Consider the following 21,892-nt stretch of genomic DNA (forward strand, 5'->3'; position numbering starts at 1 on the left):
AATATTGAAACCACTCGCCGAGCACCGAGTGCGAGAAGTGGGCAGCTATCCTCAAAGATCCGACGCGTCTTTAACCGTCAAAAAGATACTATCACTTGATGAGAAGAGACCGATCAAGTGCATTGCCTTTGGATTAGGAAATGTGTCATTAATTGACCTTCACCCGAAATTAAACGCATCGTCATGAAACAATGTTCATTACCTTTGAAGCAATGAGACGTCATGATTGCTTTATGCCGTGGGAACACGAAACGGAGTCGACAAGAGATAAAAATAATCTTCTTGACGACACTTTTTTGTGTCATCAAGGCAAGGACAGGTAGCAAATAAATTACATGCATTTAAAATTTTGGGGCAACTATTGTTTCATAGGAAGAATGTGCTGCCGAACAGCATGGTGATTGAACCTTGTTCAATTCTTTCGACCTGAATTTTGGTAACATTAACTGCTCATCAGATACTGTTATGTCTGTCTCCTTCTTTGCACGGGATGCTCCAGGAGTTTGTTTATCCACAGTGACTGTCAATCGCTTGGTAGAGCAGGTGATCAGGTTGCATCGTTTCGACGCACACACTCGTTTCGACGATATATTCACGCAAGACCGGGGATATCGGATGAGAACATACCCATTAAACTTTGCGAGACGTGCCGGCAAGGGGTAATTTTCATGAAATCATGACAATCACATACAAGCCAGTATCTTCATTCCAGACGAATTAAAAAAGTGAAGGACTTGACCAACTACAACGTTAAACCACTTTCCGATATTTCAATAAGGATGTCACGTATCACGGGGAGTTGGGCCGCGAGGCCTCATTTATGCCACAGTTTCTCATTTTTAAGTTGACGTGGCCATTTGACGTCGTCTGTGACGCTTCTGATCTGTTTTGGGCTGCGGCTGCGCTCAAGCAAATGTCAATGGGCGCTCAATATGTAATTTTGCCTTGCGATGATACTATCGAAACAAGATTGTTTCTCGAGGCTCCTAATATTCATGTAAGTAGCCACCTCGTAGAGCTCAGTAAGCACTAAGCTCTGGTCAGACAGAAGTCTCCTTACGTAAGACTCAGCTACAAGACGAGATTTTTGGAGTGAGTAAGAAGCTGTAATACTGGATAAAGCGCGTAAGATTTTGCCGTGGGGTGGCGCTCTTCGCAATCACTGCTCGTTTTGCAAGATGTGATCCACTACAAGTATTCTTGTGATGCTCAATTCACTAAAATTCTCGGTAACTTGTCCTTATCTTGATGTAATTGCGCATGATCGAAGATCATTCAGAAGCGCTGGCGCAATGAGGCCGCGGTGTAGGAGCGAATGGCCCCCCGTCATCAATATTATGCTGAATAACGCTGTGCACGCCTCTATAATATATATATCGTATGTAGCACCAGTAGGGGCTGTCAATACAATCTCAATGGCTAATGTCATATTGGGAGACCTCATAAAAGAGTCAACGAATTTATTCGACGAGCTTGAGCATCTTGCGCCAAGTGCGAGACGTTATGGATTTAAGCCAGGATAAAAATGTGCCTTGTGATTGTAAGCTGCAGATAAAATACACACGAGTGCGTAGTGGTTGGAAGGTGTTTACTTGATCCTGTACTTCACATAAACCAACACTGTATGCGGTTTATAAGGCTAAGCTGCAACCTCGCTACATTAAGCAGCGTTCGGTCGTTGCTTGAAATGATTGAGCGATACACTTTACATCTGAAAAGAAATGCGAGCACATCATGTTTAAAGCGTAACCTTATTTAGCTATGCTAAATCCGGCCATCATGAACAATTCGGATATAAAGCATTTCCTTGATCACATGTGAAACATCCTTCTAGCTAGGCTACCATCTACTCTTGGGCGTTCATACAAATTTACATCACACAGAGTCTCCTAAGGCACTCAGAGTAATGATGCTGCCTAGAGGAAGCATCGATGATAATGGGCGCATTTGAGGTCTCTCTCTGAAAAGGTATAGACATTTAAAACCTGATATGCAGGACTAATGAAAGCCAGAGCTGCTTGTTTAGTGTCACACTCGGATGTTGTAACTTTGTCGCTGTTTGACATGCCATCATCTGGTTTTGGTCGTGATTGAGCTTGGTCAGCGCGTCATTTTAAGACCATATTATAGCTTGCGATAATGTCTGAAGCTGTTCGATTAACAAATGCGGTTTTGAAGCAGACGCGGTCGAGAATACAGAAGGATCAATAATATCGATAAACTAAGTGTCCAAGCTGGAGAATTGACGTAAGGCGTGCTGAGGGCATTTCAGTTGATGTAGATGTGTCGTATGTGCTCAATGAGGAAATGATATGTTGATACACTTAAAATGATAAAGAAAGCGCATCCTGAGATTTTTAGAATTTTGAGAACTCGATAGTCGTAATCTTTCGAAACGTGATAACGTCAAATTGGTCTCGCAATGGAGCAAAAACGAATGACAATCAGTGACGCTACAATAGAATATCTACGAGGAAGTCGGGCATACAGAGTCGAAGCAGAGGGCGACAATATATTTGAAGCTAGAAAATTAGTCGAGATGGCTTCTGCCGAGCTTGAGCTCGTTTAACTTGATAATTATTCTACTTCCGTATTGCCAGCTACGACGTCATGCAAAGACTGATCGAGCCGTGATATTTCTGTATTGCGTCAAGCCAGCTTTTCGATATCAGCGCACTTACAGCAGAATATGACGCTTAAATGCCCCCTTTTGCAAGTTTAGAAGCTGTTGGAAGACTCATTACTGACAGTAGTTTCAATCATCATTTTGACGGTGAGAAAGTTGGTTCCAACATTTCCTGGCGCAGATTCGATATCACAGACATGCTTCTATAAAATGTGGTGGTTGTGGCGATTGAACCGGGTTGGAGATCTACTCGGTGTCTGTACTGGCCGCCATATGCAGGGCCATTTTGCTCAAAGATAAGCATCGCTGTCAAGCGTCATTTTGCTGCCGGCGCACGAATCACGTGATCTTCGACAGTTTGTTGTAACGTACTTCCAGACGACATGCTATATAGCAACACCATGCAAACGTATCAATCCAAATGTTTGCTTCCGATATTGATTAAAAAAGATCATTTGTCCTTCATCGTCGTCATATATCGTATGGTGCGTCGCGGCAATACAAACTCACGATTGTTTTTTTGGTGTGTTAGGAGCACAATGGTGAGCTTGGCTGCACAGACTTTCGTTTACTCAATCGGAAAAATTGTAATGACACACTATAGTGCCGACATTCGTTGTCGAACTGTTTAGAAGAACTTGTTGTGCATAATAAATCATGCGCTTTCGTATACAATACTCTCTCTAACGGCTTCTGAAATGGTACTACCTAAATCATCTTTTTCACGTTGTGTGATGATCAAATTTCCAACTTCATTTCAATATCACGATAAAAATCTGACTCGTATTCTACTCTACGTGTGGATATTACGACACAATGTGAAGGAGTGGAGCTTGATTGATCGCCAAATCGATTTGGGCTTGATGCCGGACACGCAATTGAAAAGGTTTGAATGCATTGGAGCTGAAGCCTTAACGATTGACCCTAATAATAAATTTTGTTCTTTTATATTCAATCGCGACAAAATCACTGTGGACCATTAGGATTGACACAGGCTCATTTTTATCAGAATATTAAAGAGCGCTGTTCACAACAGTCCCTCAAATACGTAATACACGCTTGTGCGACAAGGAAGAAAAAGCAGTCTCGACTTAGAGGGAAAAGATTGACTTGAGGGCTTAAAGGCAAATTTGCAACTATACTGAAATAATAAAATGGTTTCTAGAGCAAGCTACCAAACAATGCAAGGGCTTTTGAAGATTTTACTTAAATAGATAGCTAGGATCTCAAGCACCATGACGACTGTTGTGCAATCTATCAAACTTGATATTTGCTATGTGAAAAACTGTATTAAAATGTTGCCTTACACTTCGATTTTTAGTTGTTGTGCCACCAAAATTTACATTTTATTTAGTATGTATCTTGGCATCAGCCACCAGCTTTTGTTGAGATGCAAAGTAAACTAAATTCAATATTTTAGAAGGCGCAAGAGCGTTTTCGCAAGCGCAGCTCTATCAGAGCCTATGCTGCCAGCTTCACGACTTTGGAGCAAGCGCCAGCGAATGTCAATTTCTATCAGTTTTTCAAAAAAATCTATTTACTTATGTAGCACCTGCGACATGCATGCTGTGATTCGTCTAAAAAAGGCAGCGTAATACTAGGCAAGTTTCTATTTTAATTCGCCAATCAGCTTCCGTTTTCGAAGAAAGCCCAGTCAATTTTACGTCAAAGAAAAACGGCGAAGAATATTCCACCAAGTCGTCGCTGACTACGCCGCAAGCACGACATTCACTCAGCTATTCATCTACATCATTTCGATTCTACACAAGGCACGAAATTTCTTCAATTGATCTTTTCATTGCGTGCCATTAAAAGCTTGAGACGACGAGAACGACTAATTTTTAGTTGAAGACGGTAAAACCTCCAAATTAATTTTTATTCTCGGGATTTTACGATATGGAAGCTGTACGTCCACGTCCACAGCGGGTAAAAGTTATCACGACATCACAGGAGGAAGAGAAGAAACACACATTAGATTATCATGGAATTGATGAAAATGCCGGTGAGAAGGTTGTGAGTGTTGACTTGGACGTCTGTCAACGATCTGGAGAGTTGTACAGCACTAAAGACGAAATGTTGGGTTTATCACAGGCTACAGAGGGGGTAGATGATTCTTTGTTAAGCACAGTAATCGACTTGAAAAGTCTTGATGACAGCAAAGGACTAGAAAAGGATGAGATTAAATATCACGAGTCAAGTCAGATGAATGATTTGCTACATCTTAGTAGTCAAAAAGCGATTGCGAATGCTCCGTCAGCTCCAATGCTCGAGGATGAAGATGGATCGAACTTTGACGAGAGTTCAAAACAATCCTCAATATTATTGCAACCTCACTTACCAACTCGATCGACAATGCCTCGTGCTTTCCATGAAATTACGGTCCTTGCAACAAAAGAGACGAAAATACCGTCTGCACCTTTGGAAATTGACGATACGGATGAACCAGAAATGGTGCAATGCAGTAAAACACCGTCCGCGCCTTCTCTGTCGCCTACAGTGTCAAAAAAACTGCATCGAGTCGCAAATGCTGAAAAGCTGAGTCCTGGACTGAGACTTTCATCTAAAACTTCAACTCTGATGACTGTAGAAGATGCAAGTGCTGCGATACGAATTGCCAGTTTGCAATCATCGAAATTAGCGGGAAAACATAACATATATCCATCAATTCCACCGCAATCGAAAGCTATTGAGGAAATCAAGGAGAAACCACACAATTATGCGCAATTGTTGAAAAAGGATTATCTTCGTGTACAGCTGGAGCCATTTCGAAACTACGAAATAAATGTGATGCGAGCTGAAGCGTCTCAGAAGCGGCAAGAGATGAAAATGCATCATATTGAAACGAACAAGGGTGAATTGTATGCACGAATTGAACGATACTTGTTTGCCGAGTACATTCTACACAAAGCCATGTCAATGATGGTTGAATCCAAGAATAAAATCGATGTTTTGGTGAAGAAAGGTAAGATTGTACGTACATTCATGCACAACTAAAAGTATCGGTATTTGATAGATTTTATATCGAATTCAATTGCTAGTGTGGACTCTAGAGAAGAAGCGTATGGCGTCATCCAAGCGTTGTGGCGACAATGTGGAGATTGAGCAAAACTTGGAATTTCAGACGGCAAAGCTAGAAACTTCGCAGCTTGAAAGGCTCAAGACGCATCTGGATCAACTTCGGCAACTACGAACTGTGGAAGCGTCCATTCACATATTTGACCGAGCGATCTCATACTTTCACGTGGAGCAGTACTTGAACAGTGTGTTGCATGAGCCAAATCTCGTGAGTCATGTGAACAAAATGTGCCCACCGTCTGGCAGTGGCGATGCGTTAGATGATTTGGATCTGGTCCCAGAAAACATTACTTTTTACGACGGATTGCCTCAAAACTCACCGCTTGCGACTTCCGTGGATCATCTGAAGTACTGCATTGATGTGCTTATTTTTTTTGAAAAGAAAGTAACGTTAGGTGAAGACGGAGTCTTCGGTCGTGTACCGCAGTCGTTTTATCGTGGAGAGCTTATATGGCACAACTCACAGTCCAAAAATCAGTACAGCGTTAATGCTGGAATGGAGCGAAAGATTCGATGCTATGCTTGTGGAAGTGTAAATTCACCTATGAAGTTGAACCAGTGGTGCAAACTTTGTACAGGTTGCCAAGTTGTGCTATACATTCCATCGTCGTCCGTCTCGACGAAGTCAAACGAGTGGTTCACAAGTGTTTTGCGATTTCGAAAGTCGCTGCAAAAGTGGATTTCTACTTGTCTCCAAAGTCTACTGCGTTTGAAAACCTTACAAAATATGCCGTATCTTTTGATGCACGTGATGTATTTACCCCGAATCTCCACCGACGAGCGGTCGTGGTTTCTACGCTTCTTTCAATTTCCGCGTGCAATGGTACGGACCGATGGATCCGTACGAAATGAATGGAGCGAAGATCTTGTTGACCATTATATTGCGATGATACATCTAGTTTTTTATCCTGAAAAGCTGCGACGAATGGCCACCATTGTATCGAGCGGATCACAGAACGGAACAAAAGATATTAAAAGTGCAGAGATTGGAGTCAGTGAAAAAAAAGGCGTAGTGTCAACGGATTGGGTGCTTTTGGAGAATCCCGAGATGTTGGACCGGCATTTTCTTTCCGATGACGATTTTGTGGCTGTTTTGAATCAATTTCCTAATACTTTTGCTTTCGGCCAATTGTTTCGCTGCACACTCGACGTGAAAAAGTGTTTTAGTCGTGCCCTTACGCTCGTACTAGAGTTGACTCATAGTTTACGAACTTTTCAAGAATTTGAAAAGTTTCCAACACGAATTTCGCAGCTTTTAGGGCAGTTACTTTGCGACGCAGCGGAGCTCCCTGGGTCTGGAATGGATGCAGACGCCGCATTTTATCCGACACTATTTGATCAGTTGTTTCTCACGAGTTTACAGGGTTTGATGGCAATTGATTGCAATCGTGTGGCTTGGAAAAGTTTAAGTTTATTTCCATTTGACTCGTTATCTGAACTAGCAAAGTGGGATATATTGGCTTTATTGCTATTTAATCTTTCAACATTACCGCTAGAGGCGAAAACAGCGTCTGGATGGATGCAATTTATCGGTAAGCCAACCTCTCAGGGTGTCGATACGCGAGCTTTAGCCCGTCAACATCTCTATAGTCTGATCGAGTCGGATACTGAAAGTGCGTTACAGCTATTAAACGCTGTGGCTAGTCTTGCTGCCACTTGTAAGGCTGATAATCCGAATGAACATCATGATCTTGTTACAGTTGCAGTGCACGAGTTGTTTATAGCAGGATTTACGATTGAGTCCTGTCAACAAGCTCTAGGGTTGAATGGTGAACGGGCTGCTGGACCGCTAAGTACTATTTGTCTGGCTCATCCTTGGGTTTTATCTCTTCTAATCACGCTTCTCTTCAAATTTCACAAGTGTGCAGCCACATGGATTCATATATTCGAGACGTTTCCAATCAATCGTTGGATGCCAACTCCTCAAGATCTACTAAATTTACAAGATTGGTTATTGCTAGAGGATACGTCTGCACCACGCAGTGCTTTGGCTCGATTTCTACTGGATCACATCAATTGGGAGTACGATGTCAAGTACCAGCGATTGTTTACTGACGCTTTGCTGCATCGTCAAGTAGCCCTTATGGTCGCGGAAGCGCTTGTATTGTATAAGACACGAAATGAGCGAGCTAGTGATCCAGAAACGACCGTTGCACTTTCTGGGAGTGAATCTACACAGAAATTAGAAGTCACGTCTATCGCTAAGTCAATCCGTCGTGCGTTGTGGTTAAGTGACACAGTTGATTTCGAAAAATGGTGCTGGAAGCTGATGCTGAAGTTGCAATTTCACTCTCCAAGAACGCACGAGCCGTTGCTGCCACTTATTAATCTTCGACTTGATCGATCAAGAGAAGCTTTGACGTTGCGTCGGTGGTTTGCTGGCGCGTCAGCGCTGCGTGTACTTCCTACTCGTAAAGTATTTCCATTTTTTTCGTCTTATGAAGAGGAGGTGGCTTGTTATGGAGCTGATGACAGTCATCGAGCGAAAAATGAAGCTCCGATAGGTGGAAGTACCGGCGCTCCGATACAACAAGAAAGTCGAGTGCTTTTGACACCTTACACCTCAGAAGAAAAGGGCATAGACTCGACGGTTGCTTCAAGGACAGAGCCGATTGTTGCCTATGTCATTTGTCAATTAACGACGTTCGTGTTTAGTGATCGTCTTGATCGATGGGATCCTTTACTAGAGTTGCTGAAAAACGATTTGTTTTCTGCTGCTGTTAAAGTGCTTGAGAATTTGATTCCGATCTTGTCACAATTAGAGTGTAGAAGGAAAAGAGCTGTGGGATTGAACGGATCAAAGCCGATGAGTTGTGATGAGACAGATACTAACGAGGGAGGTTTTGAAGCAGATGCCTCATTAGAAGACGAAAGGTTGCTAGAGTGCGACAATGAGCTAGAAGTATGTATGGCAGCGATGCAAGCACTGTCAACGGATGAGATGTTAAGCCTTTTGAACGCTTTGCATAAATATTCGTACATAAACAGTGATGAACTACATTGGTTACAAGAAGTACTAAGCAAAGGTTACATCGGTGGATGGGAGAGCACGGCGAAAGATAGGATTCTAGCCAAACTGCACTTTGTGCGGGAATGCAGCCGGTTCTTACATCCCGTAGTTCTCCCTGCTCTTTTAAACGAGTGTTTTCCTCAGTCGCGTTCTGTCTCCGTCACTACATCTGCTTTGTTTCACGGAGCCATGTCGTGGATCTCATCAGCTCTAGGAGGCGAGAATGGTATGGGAGCTCTTTCGCCATCGGCTGCTTCTACAACGAGTGCTGCGTTATCAATTCGAAACTCTTCGCTAACTGCGACAACAGCTTATCTATCATTGGTCTCCGGCAGTGAGTTTTCGAGGGCGACCAATTCGCTCTGTGCTTTAATTCGACGATCATTTGAATACTCAGTTGATGATACAGCTCTAACACAGTCGATGAAATTTTGGGCCAAAGCGTTGTTGCAAGTGCCATTTTGGTACGAGAATGCTGCTTTTCGTCATGTTTTGGACGTGATGCTGCATTGTAGCATGGAGATGGCGTACCACAATACATTGACCAAGACAAACAGTACTGCATCTGTTTTATATGAGTTGTTGACGTTAATTGAAGTCGCTTATGACGCCTTTTGCCAGCGTGTAGCAAGAAGGAAAGACGAAGCAGAATTCAAGCATCAGTTTTTAGAGGATGAAGCTGTCATTGTCATGAGTTTTCTTCCAGCAGGAGCTGTCTCAGCAACTTTTGCATCACTCTTTGGAGGCTCGCATGATGTGGCGCAGTACGTCAGTGGCTGTTCGTGTTTGTCTCTTTGGTGCTTACTGGTCGAAACTCGAAAGGAAGCGCCATTGTTTCTTAGAATGGGACAATTAATGACCAAGTTTGAGCCGAAAACAATGAAAAAGCTCGAGAAGATGAAGCAGACGGAAGGGAAATTGACTGCAGTCCTTTGTGCTGTAAGAGACGGGATGAGTATAGACGAAGCAGAGGAACGGAGCTCTGAGTCCTTATTGCTTACTGAAGGCCCCTTTGCACTGGGACACACGAGTTTGGAGTCGCTCTCGCAATATAAGATTTATCGCTGGTGCAATTATTGTCTAGATCTCCCAGAGTCCGAGCCACTACAGATTATCTACTGGCAGGTCTTTTTCGCCTTGTACTTCGCGGCTAGTGGCTCTTACGTATTTGGTCACCATTTCCTCGATCGTCAAGAAAAGCGAAGGTCCAAACGTGTGCAATTACGAGCTCTTCTTCAACTCAAACTGCGAAAACTTGTGACATTCTGCTCTTCTCAGGCTCAAATTGTACTCACGACTTCAAGCAGCTCGAATGATTCTGGTTCTATCGCGACGGATGTTAAGGAGCAGAAGTATGCGCACTTTGTGGCTTTGTCTCAATTATACACAGCCATGGACGCATGGATAGAAGACAAAAATCCGAATCAGTGGCTCAAGGAAGATGAGCTTAATGGTTTACCTCGTCACTACGAAGTAGAGCGACTTCGCGATGTTTTGCGTCTTAGTGACATACTGCTTAACTCGCTTTCGAAACCAAAGTGGTCGGACTTGCCGTTGTGGACTCAATACTGCGGATTTGACTATTCTTCGACACGGACAAGTCGAAAATCAAATTCGGACAGCAATTTGCTGTCGGTAGCGATACCACTAGCTTCAATGGGTGAAGAGGACGATTTTGCATTTGTAGAAGAAGCATCGGAAGCTGCTAGACGACACAGTAGCTTTGGTTTCGCAGGTCCTAACAGCCTCACGATTCGACCGTTGTCTTTAGAGCCGAAGTTGTGTGGCTCTTTGACCTTGACACCACTTCCGACAGTGTCTGTATTCCTTACTAAAGATCGTTGCGTCGTCACGCCATCCACTCCCCTAAACAAAGCCCGATTAAAGACCATTGCGATGTCATTTTCGGAAAATTTGTCTGTTTTAGTGGCATTAGATGCCGAGATGATTGATAGTGTCTCGCATCTTTACATTAGTAAAGCTCGGACGGTAACGCAGTGTTTGTCATGCTCAGAAGGACCAAATTGTCATAATCCTGCAGCGTTCAAGTTCGAGTTTTTGGAATGGATGATGGATTCGCGCATGGATGATACGATCCAATCGATTCGTGCTCAGACTGAGCGCTGTGATTTTCGCTCGATGGTACGTTCGAATGTTATGGTGTCGAATGATGATAGTCATGTCGTAAACGAAGACGTCGCGGTCTCTTTGTCTCCTTCTTTAGCTGCCGAAGAGTTCTTGCATCTAAATAGCGACGAATTTACGCTGACGATACAAATTTTGCTCATTGATCAAGTTGTACGTACGCTTGGGGTGGAGCTTGAAAAGCTGCAGCGTACAAAGTCTACGCTAGAGAACGAAGCATCAAATATGTGCGTGATTGAAGCAAAGGAGGAGAAAGAGGTGAGTGAAGAGTTGACGCCGATTCAAAAGACGGAGCAAGAACTCGAACGATTACACAGCAAAGGACTAGAATGGTTTCGTCTTTTGACCGAATTAGATACCAAACTTTCTCGAATGGTGCCTCCTTTACGCGAAGCTTTATGGCGGTCCATCAAGCAATTAGGACAGAGTTTTGTGTGTCTCGATGAACGAGAGACGTGTACACTATTAGAACTCATGCTACAAGACCATTCTCGTATTATCTTACTGAGTGAATGTTTCTTTCCAGCTACCGCACCCTCAAGGTTTGTAGAGATGTTTGCTAAGTTGATGAGTCCAAGCAGTTTGTCGAGCATTTCAGACGAAGAGAAGCTCATGTTGCTTAAGCGGTTTGATTTTCACTCTTGGTTACAAAGTACGAGTTTTCGACCAACAAAATTTGATCGAGACACGGTGCTGTGCATGATTCTAAGCGATATTGCTCAGCATTTTCCTGCTGATCGCAGTGTTGTGGGAACTGATCGAAGAACAAAAGACATGACTGTACCACAACCTTTAGACCAAATGTTGTGTGTGTACGCCAAAATTCTGCAGTTACTTTGCTCGACGCATCTAGAAGATCATGTCGAAAAAGTGGTGCATGCATTGGTTGGTGTTCACGACGATTATCGCTTTCAAACGTCCAGCATAAATAGTGGAGACTTGACATTTTGTGGTGACGGAGATTCTAGTGCGTCAAGATTGACTGCTTTGTCTCGACCAGTTGATGCTTTAGTGTGGGAAGGTGTAATTGGAATTCCACTGGCGACGTGGAAGGAGCTTCCATTTGTGCAGATCGAGACGTGTGTATCTTTTTTGAGCCAGCACATGACATCATTACGATGGCAGAATGGAGCTTTACCCACTAGTCGTGCTGTCAGTGATAAATTCCGAAGAGAGGTATCTGTTCCGGATTCTGTGGCTTTAACAAATCACCCAATTGTGTACTGGCAGCGTCTTGGTGTGCTTAAGAGTTTCTTAGACTTATTCACCATCTGCTATCGCGCAGCGCCAGAGTCTCAGCAGTGGTCTTTGATTGTATTATTTTTTGAGCCATTGCTATCGACATTGTATCAACCAGCAACAACCACCGAAGGTTCAGTAATCGCCGCTCCGTGGTCTGAACAGGACACACTGTCGACTGGCACGACGATCTGTTCGTGCTTCGTAGCCACCTGCTCCGAGTATCTCAAACCTTCGAACTCCACCAGGATTTCAGGCAGCGAGTTGACATTACCTGCCAAACTTTCGCAAATTTGGGCATTTTACTCGTTTGTGCTGGTCCCACATGCTCCGACGCATATTTGCAAACACTTTCATCAATTTGTTACGCGATTGGCATGGGAACATTGGTGTTTGACGCTCGAAATCTTGCAACAGATGCGTGAACTTATCCAGACGGAGAGACAGCAATTAAGTGGAGTCGTCGCTGATGTGAATCAGTTGGTACCTCCTCGTGCATCAACGTTGTCACCGTATCCATTTGTTTCATGGCTAGTGCGTGATATACTCTGTCGTACGACCTGGAAAGCCACGGATGCTTGGCTGGAAGCTCAGAGCGAGAGTGTGTGCTCTTCATTTCTCCTGGTGTTTGCGAAATTGTGCGTGGAACTTGTGCTAGATTTGCCGCATTTTCAACTTCAGTCACATCATGCGTCGACGAACGTTTTGCCTCCCTATTTTGTCAATTTTATCAAACAACAGTCTAGTTTTTGGAGTAAATGGAAAATGACGATGAGAGACTTGGAGACACTGCAGCAGTTTACGTTGGAAGCTTTGAAAGAGCCATTACGGAGTCGATCTGATCTTGTGCATACTGAACTGTGCCCGGTTTCTCCAAGTGCTGCTATGATGCAAGATGCATTTACAAGACTTCAGCTCGTGCTTCGATTGCTGGGTCAGATCACGACGCTACGTCATGATAAGTTGAGTACACGAGAGAATTTGGAGCGTGTGAATCTCTTTTTAAACCTACTCTTTAATGTGTTTGAAAAGACCAATAGTGGCTGCATAATTGACAATCGCTCCCGCTTGGATCACGCTGGTTGGCTGATCGTTTTGTACGGAGCTAATTGCACGGCCTTGTATGAGAAATTGGACGAGATTGTACAGCTGTACAAGCCTGAGAGTGCGTCAAGTGAAGAAGCCCAGTGCTTTGAAAGCATAGATAATATTTCGGAAGAAGAGCTGACAAGTACAATAGCAGGCGTCTTGAGCTTTTGCAATCTGGCATTAGTTGAAACTTTCTTTCAGCAGGTGCAAGGCAATACGAAGACAGGAAGTGGAAATGGTACGACGTCGTCCCAAGGTGCTATGAACTGGAACAAGTGTGGCAATGTGGTATTTGTAGAGATTGACGCGCTCATTCGCGACTTTGCGTCGAGTCAAAAGGCTTTGCAACTTAATTATGTGAAAACCTCTCAGTCCACCAACAAGGAGGATGTGTTTTGTGATACAACCAAAGGTGTTGCTCGACCTTCTGCTGAAGCTATTGGCTTGTCAATCGGAAAGGTTTTATGGAGTTTCTTGTCGTTTCGTGGCGGTGAATTGGCTTGTTTGGCAGCGTGTGGGCGGGCTCTTGCTTCGGTTCATGTAATGAGTCAAGTTGCTGAACGGAGCATTGAAAAGTGGATAATAGAGGAACGGAAAGGCACGTGGGATGCTTTAGCATTACGATTACAAGTGCCTGAGCTAAGTAGCGACGAATTTGAAGCAGCTTGTCTAGAACAAGGCAAACTCTTGACGCTCCAAGTTTTATTCCTCCAGCAGCTTCGACGAGCTCCTGTCTTGACTGAAGCATTGAGTCTAGCGCTTTTGACGAAACTTTTGCGCTGGATGGAACGTGCTCGATTCGGAGCTAATGCTTTTGCACAAATGAAATTGTTATTTCTAGCGGCTGAAGTGACTAATTTTGTGTGTAAACCGTTGGCAGAAGTGCTTCCATCTACGCTCAAGAAACAGATGCTGCGTCAATTGTGCGATTTGTTACTAGAATTGGGCCACACACGTCGAAATAATGGGATCATGAAGGCCATAGGCTTGGGTGGAGCACTTCAATATGGAATTGAGTTTCACGTTTCGTGCTTAGCAGTTGGAATTTTCTTACGACTTCAAACGCGCAATGGTGCACCATTGCGAGTGGATGATCGGATTTCGTTTAAATTAACAAAGACGACGGAAAAACATTTGAAAGCACTCGAGACGATGCTTCAAGGTAAAGAAGCTTTTCAATTAGGAAGACGAGTGGATGGAATTGTGGACTTTGTTCGCGATTCACGTCGAAGTCTTGCAGATCAAGACGAATTTTTTCTCACCCTTTTCTCGAGTATGTATCCTTCGCAAGGATGGTTACTTGCAAAATGTTTACCTTAAGTAAATAAAAATAGTAAAATTAACGAAGATTTCAGAAAAAAATATAGTAGTTGAGTAATAGTAATGATTGGTAATGAGGAATGTAATACTTTTTATCGCGTAGTATGCACTTATAATATTATATTGGATATTTTATGCAATATTATCTTCATCTTATTTACGTAAACTGGATGCATGTACTTAACTATGTCTAGGGCAGTGTGGAGATAGTACTTTTAAAGTTAATTATGATAACATCACGTAATGGAGGTTCTTTTCAATTTAATACTTGAAAACTTTTTTATTGTTAGTTTTTGAATTAGATTTAAAATTATATTTAAAGTCAATTGATGACTTAGTAGTACAATATGAACAATAGGTAGAATGTCATTCACAGTAAGAATTAAATTTCCTTCGATTAGATGTATACTGGCAATGGCATGTCTGTCAAAAATGACCAACCAACATACACGAGTGTGGATGAAGCATAAAGCTGAGAAGCCTCCAATTGTGGTCAATACTACACAAGGTTGTATCGAGACACAAGTCGACTTTTAATGATTTGCTGTGGGCATTTAAGCCAAGTGCGACTTACACAATTGTCTTTTGTTTGCCAACACGATAAGTGTGATTGTCTGTCTGATGAATTTAATAGGAGATAGCGTTGCTTCGTACTACGGGCGATAGATTCAATACACGGTAATGATGACAATAGGAGAGAAGGCAGCACTAGACTTGTGACAAAAGTTGAGAAAGAATTTATGAGAAGATATATAGAAAATGAGTCTCCAGCAGAAAGCTGCGGCGTTAGAAAGTATGAAATTATTGTGAAACTCACTCCTGCTGATACGTCAAATGCTAGAAAAGGTGAGTTTCAACGTATCCAATTATCACAATTTTTGTTAGAAAACAAAATTGCTCGAAAAAGATCTCCGTGGAGGTTGTAATACCATTGCTGGGTAATATCACTCAAGCTGATTAAAAGATTAGCAACAAAAACAGTCAACGTTGACATAATGCTTGATATGAGAAATCAACAGAAAACATATTTCTCACAAAACTTCGTGTTGCTTCATAGCATCAATAGTAAACGAAACGGAGGAAGACGTAAATTTCCTCAAGATCTAAGACGATTTCGATGGTGTCGTAAAACAGCGAGTATTCGCTTGCATCAGTTGACACAAGTTCAATTTCAATTAATAGCCGATTATTAAAAATACAAATTCGCTGAAAAGTGATGACAGCATCCGACGACGTCAGGTTCTAAATGAATAATGTGCGATGAAATATGCTGTTTAGTCGGCATTGAAACACACCATTTCTTGACAATCTCATCTTCATTGACCATAATCTAAGTGACGACGTTGTTTTACAGAGTGTCAACGAGTTGATACATTGATTTGTCTCTGTCATGCCGACAAAGACGACGAAATTGAGGTAGTTTTAACAATTTTCAAGAAAATGCATTTCAACTCTGTTTGGGTTGTACTTGCTAAAAAGATTACATAGAATTTCAATCGTCAACTGATGCTCCACGAAATAGGACCCGATGTTTTCTTTCTTTGCTAGAATAAGATCTTTAATAGAGCCTATTGTTTATGACCAGGGATGCGTCATCTTCAATTCTGACAGATGGGATATCATCTTCAGCGTTACGAGTATTTTAATGCAGAGAATTCGCATATCATTGTAAAATGCGACCGAGAAGTTTTCTTGAGCGAACCCTCAATAATTTGACATTTAACCAAGCACACCGTCCGCCAGGCGTTTACATCGCTAGCTTTCTTTACAAGACATTAAATTCTTATGATGACGTTAGCTACCATCTGAATCTTTATCTTCTTTACCGTCCGTAAGCTGGAAATCAAGTATTCGCGAGAAAAACATCAGCATCCGATCCAACTGCTAACAAATAGCATTAGATTCTGACAATAAATTGGGATGAACAACGTCTCGAGTTTACACTAGATAAAACAAATATTTGTTTTTAACACATAAGGTTGACATTCTCAGATCGATCGCTTTATTGTGAGCACCTTGAAGCTTTGATTACTACCATTTAATCAAGTCTATGTTCTTTACTTGTCATGTAGAAGTTAGTTAAAAGTGGTAAAAGTGTGGAGTGCAGCTAATGGGGTCCGTTAAGTTACTGCTTCCTGCCCTTATTCTTTTACTATTTATGTATATGTGAGTAGTGTAAATCCCATATGATCGATGTGAAAGAAACCAGCGGCATTAGTCTTGGAATAGCTGAACGTTTTTTAGCCCAAGCTGCTGTTTTCGTCTCTGCCCAAATTTTCTTATGAGAACGGTAAAGTGCTACAATAGTGTTCTTTATGACGTGTTCAAAGGTCAATTTGAGTTCTTGCAGTCAGAGTATCGACCACGTGATTGGGCTGGTCAACATACGAAGCATATTTTTTCTTGTTACGGCTGCTTAGCATCTCTCTCACTTGTGAACTTTCAAGTTACGTCTTCAAACCATCTTGTCCAACTGGTACGACCCAGTGAACCACGAACATTTTGAAAGATTATCAACTTGTGAACACAGCTATGCATTTGACTTCTGCTAAAGACTTGAAAGGGGATTTTCAAAACATTCAATCACCTTTGCGTGATGATTACAATGACGATGCTTATCATAATCGTTCGGGAGATACTGATGATCTCGAGAGTTCAGTTGTTGAAAATGGGGCTGGACAACCACTTTATAATGCTGAGATCTATGGAAGTCTTCGTAAAGGTGGCGCAGTTAACCTTTTTTCCAAAGATTGCGCGGGTCTTGTAGCGGCTACATTTTCACTCACGTTTGCGGTTGAATGTATTTCTGGTGTTATCCAACCCATGCTTTATGACCATTTTGATCTAACACCCGTTGAAGTCGCTGCTAATTTGCGAATCTCGACTCTACCAGAGTCGTTCTGTTTTTTTGCTGGATTAGTATCGGATAGTTACCCAATTTTTGGCTATCGTCGGAAAATGTATGTTATAATCGGGTTAGCACTTTCAGCATTGAGTTTGTTTGCTCTTTCCGGTGTGGATGGATACCTTGGTACTTTGAACAAAAAAAGTGCGTCGAATGGTCTAATTGCGACCATTATCGCATTTGCTACATTAGCCAGTGCTGGAAATGTTATAGCGTTCATAGGTGTTCAGACTCGACTGCTTGAACTAACGCAGCGTGAACCATTAGGCATGCGTGGGTACATTACTGGAACATACTTGATCTTTCGATGTGCTATATACATGTTAACAGACGTGATTATATACGTCTGTTCAAGCGCTACGGTCCATCGAAGTAAATCATTACTAGTGTTTGGAATTGTCGTGGTCATCTCAATTCCAATTGTTTGGAAAACTTGGCATGAAAAATATTATTCACTGTCTACGCCTATGAGCACTCGTGGTCAAATTCTCTGGCGTATAATGCAACAAAAGGCAGTATGGAACATTCTGATCTTCTTATGCATCTTTACACTCTTTAGTGGCATTGTTTTTACCGCTCCTTCAGCTATTCTAAGTGTTTGGGCTGGAGCTAGTGGCGACAAATTGATTGTAATTCAAGTGATGTATTATGGTACTATGTTGGTTACAATGGCAGTATGGCGTCAATACTTTATGAATCGACCCTGGCGACTTTTCTATGGTATGGCAACAGTTCTTTTGATTGTTCCTCAATCGGTGGTCGCCATTTTAGTATCACAAGATATTTTACGAGATCGGTATTTCTTTCGTCTGATGACTCTTTTCACGAGTGTCTCAGCTGCCATGGGATGGTTAGCTAGTATGGTTCCATTGACAGAAATCCTTCAAGAAGGATCGGAAGGTGCTATGTCTGGATTGATGTTGTCTTTGTACTTTTCGGTTAAATTTTTCGTTAACACGAATGGGCAAGGGCCTTTTAGTGGTTCGAATTTTTTCGAAGCTAGCGAAGTTGCGCTGGACCTTCCTGCTGCACGTACTGACGTGATGTACGCAATGCTTGTTAATTATGGAATCAACGCATTTGCTTTCATTGGATTGTATTTCCTTCCAAGACAAAAGCTGGATACACAACAACTTCGTGCCTATGGAGGGTACACCAAGTGTGCTAGTGCTGTTATTGCCACCTTTCCATTGGTTCTGTTTTTGTATTCCGTCGTTGTAACTATCTTGACGCTAATCCCATCAACATCTTGTTTGTCTATTGCTGGAGGAGACGGGTGCTAGAGTTTAGTCCATATATTTGTATTCTAGTCATACATAACGATAAGTTCGATCAATACTAAAAGCTTTCTGCAATCAATGTAAAACGAAGACTTTAGCTTCCAAACTCACTGATTTTCTTGAAAGTCCTACTTAGACATGAGATTAGCATAATTTACAGTTGCTGGATCTTTGAACGCTTCCAATTACACATCAAACCAATAAAATATCGCTCAACCCATTCTGCTCCAATTAGGATTATCGATCGCAGTTCAAATTAGCGACGTTCCCACCCAAGCTTCACTGGACTTTACTCTATGGTCTTCCAAAATGCGAATCGATAGTCAATGGAGTCTAGATTCGAAGTGTTTGCAGTCATGAAAATTCATGAAAAATCAATCAAGAAGGTCAAAATATGCAATTTTTAGTCGTCAAGTATCGAAAGCGCCGAGTTTTATTGTGTACGTTTGAATGGGTCTAACGGTCCTTTGGAACCTCCCGTAAGGTGCTTACAAAAATTGCTAAGACCAAGTCAGCAAAAGAACAATTATTTGATGGAGTTCCCGCGATTGCTTACGCCTTGCGTACTCGCTCTTCAACTGGTCAACCAGCAATCGCGACACGTCAATTTGTTCACTTTGCCGAGATATTTTAGCTGTCAAAATGTCTACGATAACTTATAGCTCGTTGATCTCATGGAGTACCGAAACGCAGGTCTGAAGTCAAAGTTGTCTCGATCTTGACATAGATTCATTTGAAATAAATGAGCCATTATATAAAAGCCTGACGTTACCAGTACATCAGCATTAGCAGTTGAAGGACGGTCAGAGGGTATAAGGTGTCTCTATTGTAGTCGTACACAGCGAAAGCCACTACGAACGGCACAAGTGGTTAATGAAGACGCTCCATTTACTCTTTTTTTGTATCGGTTTAAGGCATGTCATTGTCAATGTATATTAAACACATCACAATTCCAAATAGTTGAGCCTTTCACTCAAGATTCTTTGGATTCCAACAAACATGACATCAACTTGGATTAGTTCGAAATTTGACCTGAAGCAGTACAAGCAGGATCACGAGAATGAGCCAAGTTGTTGACGGTGCAAATAAGAAGCAACGGCGAGTCGTCGACGTCGGACTTGTACTTTCGAAATAGCATTGAGTGACGTTGAATATTACGCTTGTTGCACTAAAACTTGCTTATAGACAAACATACAAGATATGCTCATTTATGACCTTTGACGAGAAAATCGACATCGTGATAATTGACATACAAATGAATTCATCTTGCTGCGATAGAGTTGGCTGATCGGCCTTGGAACTAATGTTATCAAGCCTACCTGTAGCAAGATGTCTTCACACTTTGAGAACGGGAATAGCGCGGAGTTCACACGAAGGTGAGCGGACATATAGGTCTTACGACGGCAAGAATCGATGAAAAAGACTGATGTGCACCATATAAAATAGCGGAGGTGACTCTTGGTGGGTCACTTTGACTATGCTGATCAGAAAACACGTCGCCTGTAAGATTTGTATGATATCAGCCACAGGAGCCGCGTCTTCGTCCCTCTAAGCTGCACACCGGCTTATCCGCTTAATAACAAAGTTAGGAAAGAACGGAGATCCCTCGACGCTTGCAAAGCTAAAAAAGAAGTTTAGATGCGGTAGTTGCTCATCTAGCTCACATTGAAGTGAGGCGCTGGGACAACCTATTGACGTCACTCGGAGTAAATAACAGCTTATGGCAAAAGCTAAAGCGTCAGTCTAAATATTGGAACCATAAACAATGAGGCACATGTTGACTTTTTCACAGACTTTCAAAGCTGCCTTCATCTGCTACACCCTACACGAGTTGATATAACTTTAAGAAGATTGATGAGGGCCGAGCCACAACAGCTAATAATTGGACGATACTTATGCAAATGAAAGCCGAATTAAGCCACAGAGGCACTGGTTAATGTATGATGGCATTGGTGTAATTGCAGCAAATGGAATATCCGCGGTTAGAATTTTATAATAAGCCACCACTGTTGACAATCAGTTTACTGCTTGTAAGAGTCTGATGTAAAGGTTTATTTTCAAATCCCCTGTGATCTGCACGGCTATGGATGCGTATATTGTCGGAATAGGTAGACATGATGCGAATTGTTTTCTACTTTGCCTTTTTTGTCGGCGCCAAGTAGTATGTCTCTCACGACATGCTTCATACCTTGCATGATAAATAGCTTCTGCGACGGCAAGTTGCTCCCTTGGTCAAGGCCGTCGACGTGTCGCGTAACGTTTAATACGGGAAACAGCTTGAGTTCTTGATACACTTCCCAATCCGGGCAAGTATCGCGTCGCAACATCACTCCACCCTTCCAACAACAAAAAAAGAATCAGCATGAACCACGAGGGTACCCCATTCACACCACGAATTCAATGCTCCCGATGGAGGACTTTAAATGACAAGCGACGCGCTCGTTTCTTCTTACTTCGTTAGTTAGTGTCTTGCAAGTTTCTTATACATGCAATTCACCGACTCAATAAGTGTTTTACAAGAGGTAGTGAGACTTACATCAGGTCACTTCATTCACAAGTCACCACAAGCCCATGCATTTTCGATTCTCAACACAATGAGCGTGTTACGCATCATAAGCGTTATATCGTGACAAGGATGAAGAACTTTCGATGATATCAGATTCTGGCTCTTTCGAGCGCACCTTACGATCTTCTGCCTCTCCCGCCTCTTGTCTAGTAGGCGACGGCAAAAGGCCGCTCTAACTTGTCTTATCGGGAACAATCTCTAGAAGCGACGTAATATATGTTACGAAAGCCACGACGGGCTAAGATCGGTGTAGGGGGTATAGTTTGGTTCTTTTAGAGATGAAAAGACTTAAAGCAGTTGGGCTGTTATCCTTACGTCATTCAGTGAAGCTTTTTTATATTGGATTAGCAAAAATATATAGATCGTATAAGTCTATGTAGAATTTTGTTTACAACCTAATCATACCTGGACTGGCATAGCTGCTTTAGCGGCGACATTCCTGTGAGTTCCTCGTGGACGATCCCAAACGAAGCATTATTCACTCTCTGTGCGCTTTGTAGCGTAGACTTTTTGAGTCGAAGCTTTATCTGTTCATAGTGCACGGATCCTCAGCATTTGATAGTATTTGTAGTTCGAGTTGTGAAGTTGTATATCAAACGTGAGGATGGAGCTCATGTTGTTTATTACCGGCTACCGG

General features: G+C 42.3%; 3 protein-coding genes across 3 annotated transcripts; all 3 read left to right on the plus strand.

Moving 5' to 3' along the window:
* Window positions 1-3,027: 3,027 nt before the first annotated feature.
* PHALS_12368 (uncharacterized protein) lies at window positions 3,028-3,230 on the plus strand (the record flags this gene model as incomplete). Its single annotated transcript, XM_024727900.1, has 2 exons — window positions 3,028-3,111; window positions 3,159-3,230. The coding sequence occupies 2 exons, from the start codon at window positions 3,028-3,030 to the stop codon at window positions 3,228-3,230; spliced, it is 156 nt and encodes a 51-aa protein (XP_024578431.1).
* A 1,292-nt stretch (window positions 3,231-4,522) lies between these two features.
* PHALS_12369 (Uncharacterized conserved protein) lies at window positions 4,523-14,504 on the plus strand (the record flags this gene model as incomplete). The annotated part of the gene is made up of 2 exons (XM_024727901.1): window positions 4,523-5,588; window positions 5,665-14,504. 2 exons carry the CDS (start codon window positions 4,523-4,525, stop codon window positions 14,502-14,504), a joined length of 9,906 nt encoding a protein of 3,301 aa, XP_024578432.1.
* A 2,281-nt stretch (window positions 14,505-16,785) lies between these two features.
* On the plus strand, window positions 16,786-18,692 carry PHALS_12370 (Major facilitator superfamily domain, general substrate transporter; the record flags this gene model as incomplete). Its single annotated transcript, XM_024727902.1, has 4 exons — window positions 16,786-16,794; window positions 16,855-16,990; window positions 17,059-18,454; window positions 18,521-18,692. The coding sequence occupies 4 exons, from the start codon at window positions 16,786-16,788 to the stop codon at window positions 18,690-18,692; spliced, it is 1,713 nt and encodes a 570-aa protein (XP_024578433.1).
* Between the last annotated feature and the right edge of the window lie 3,200 nt (window positions 18,693-21,892).

This window comes from Plasmopara halstedii (genome assembly GCF_900000015.1).
Source record: "Plasmopara halstedii genome assembly, contig: Scaffold_614, whole genome shotgun sequence".
NCBI classification, from domain to species: Eukaryota; Oomycota; class Peronosporomycetes; order Peronosporales; family Peronosporaceae; genus Plasmopara; species Plasmopara halstedii.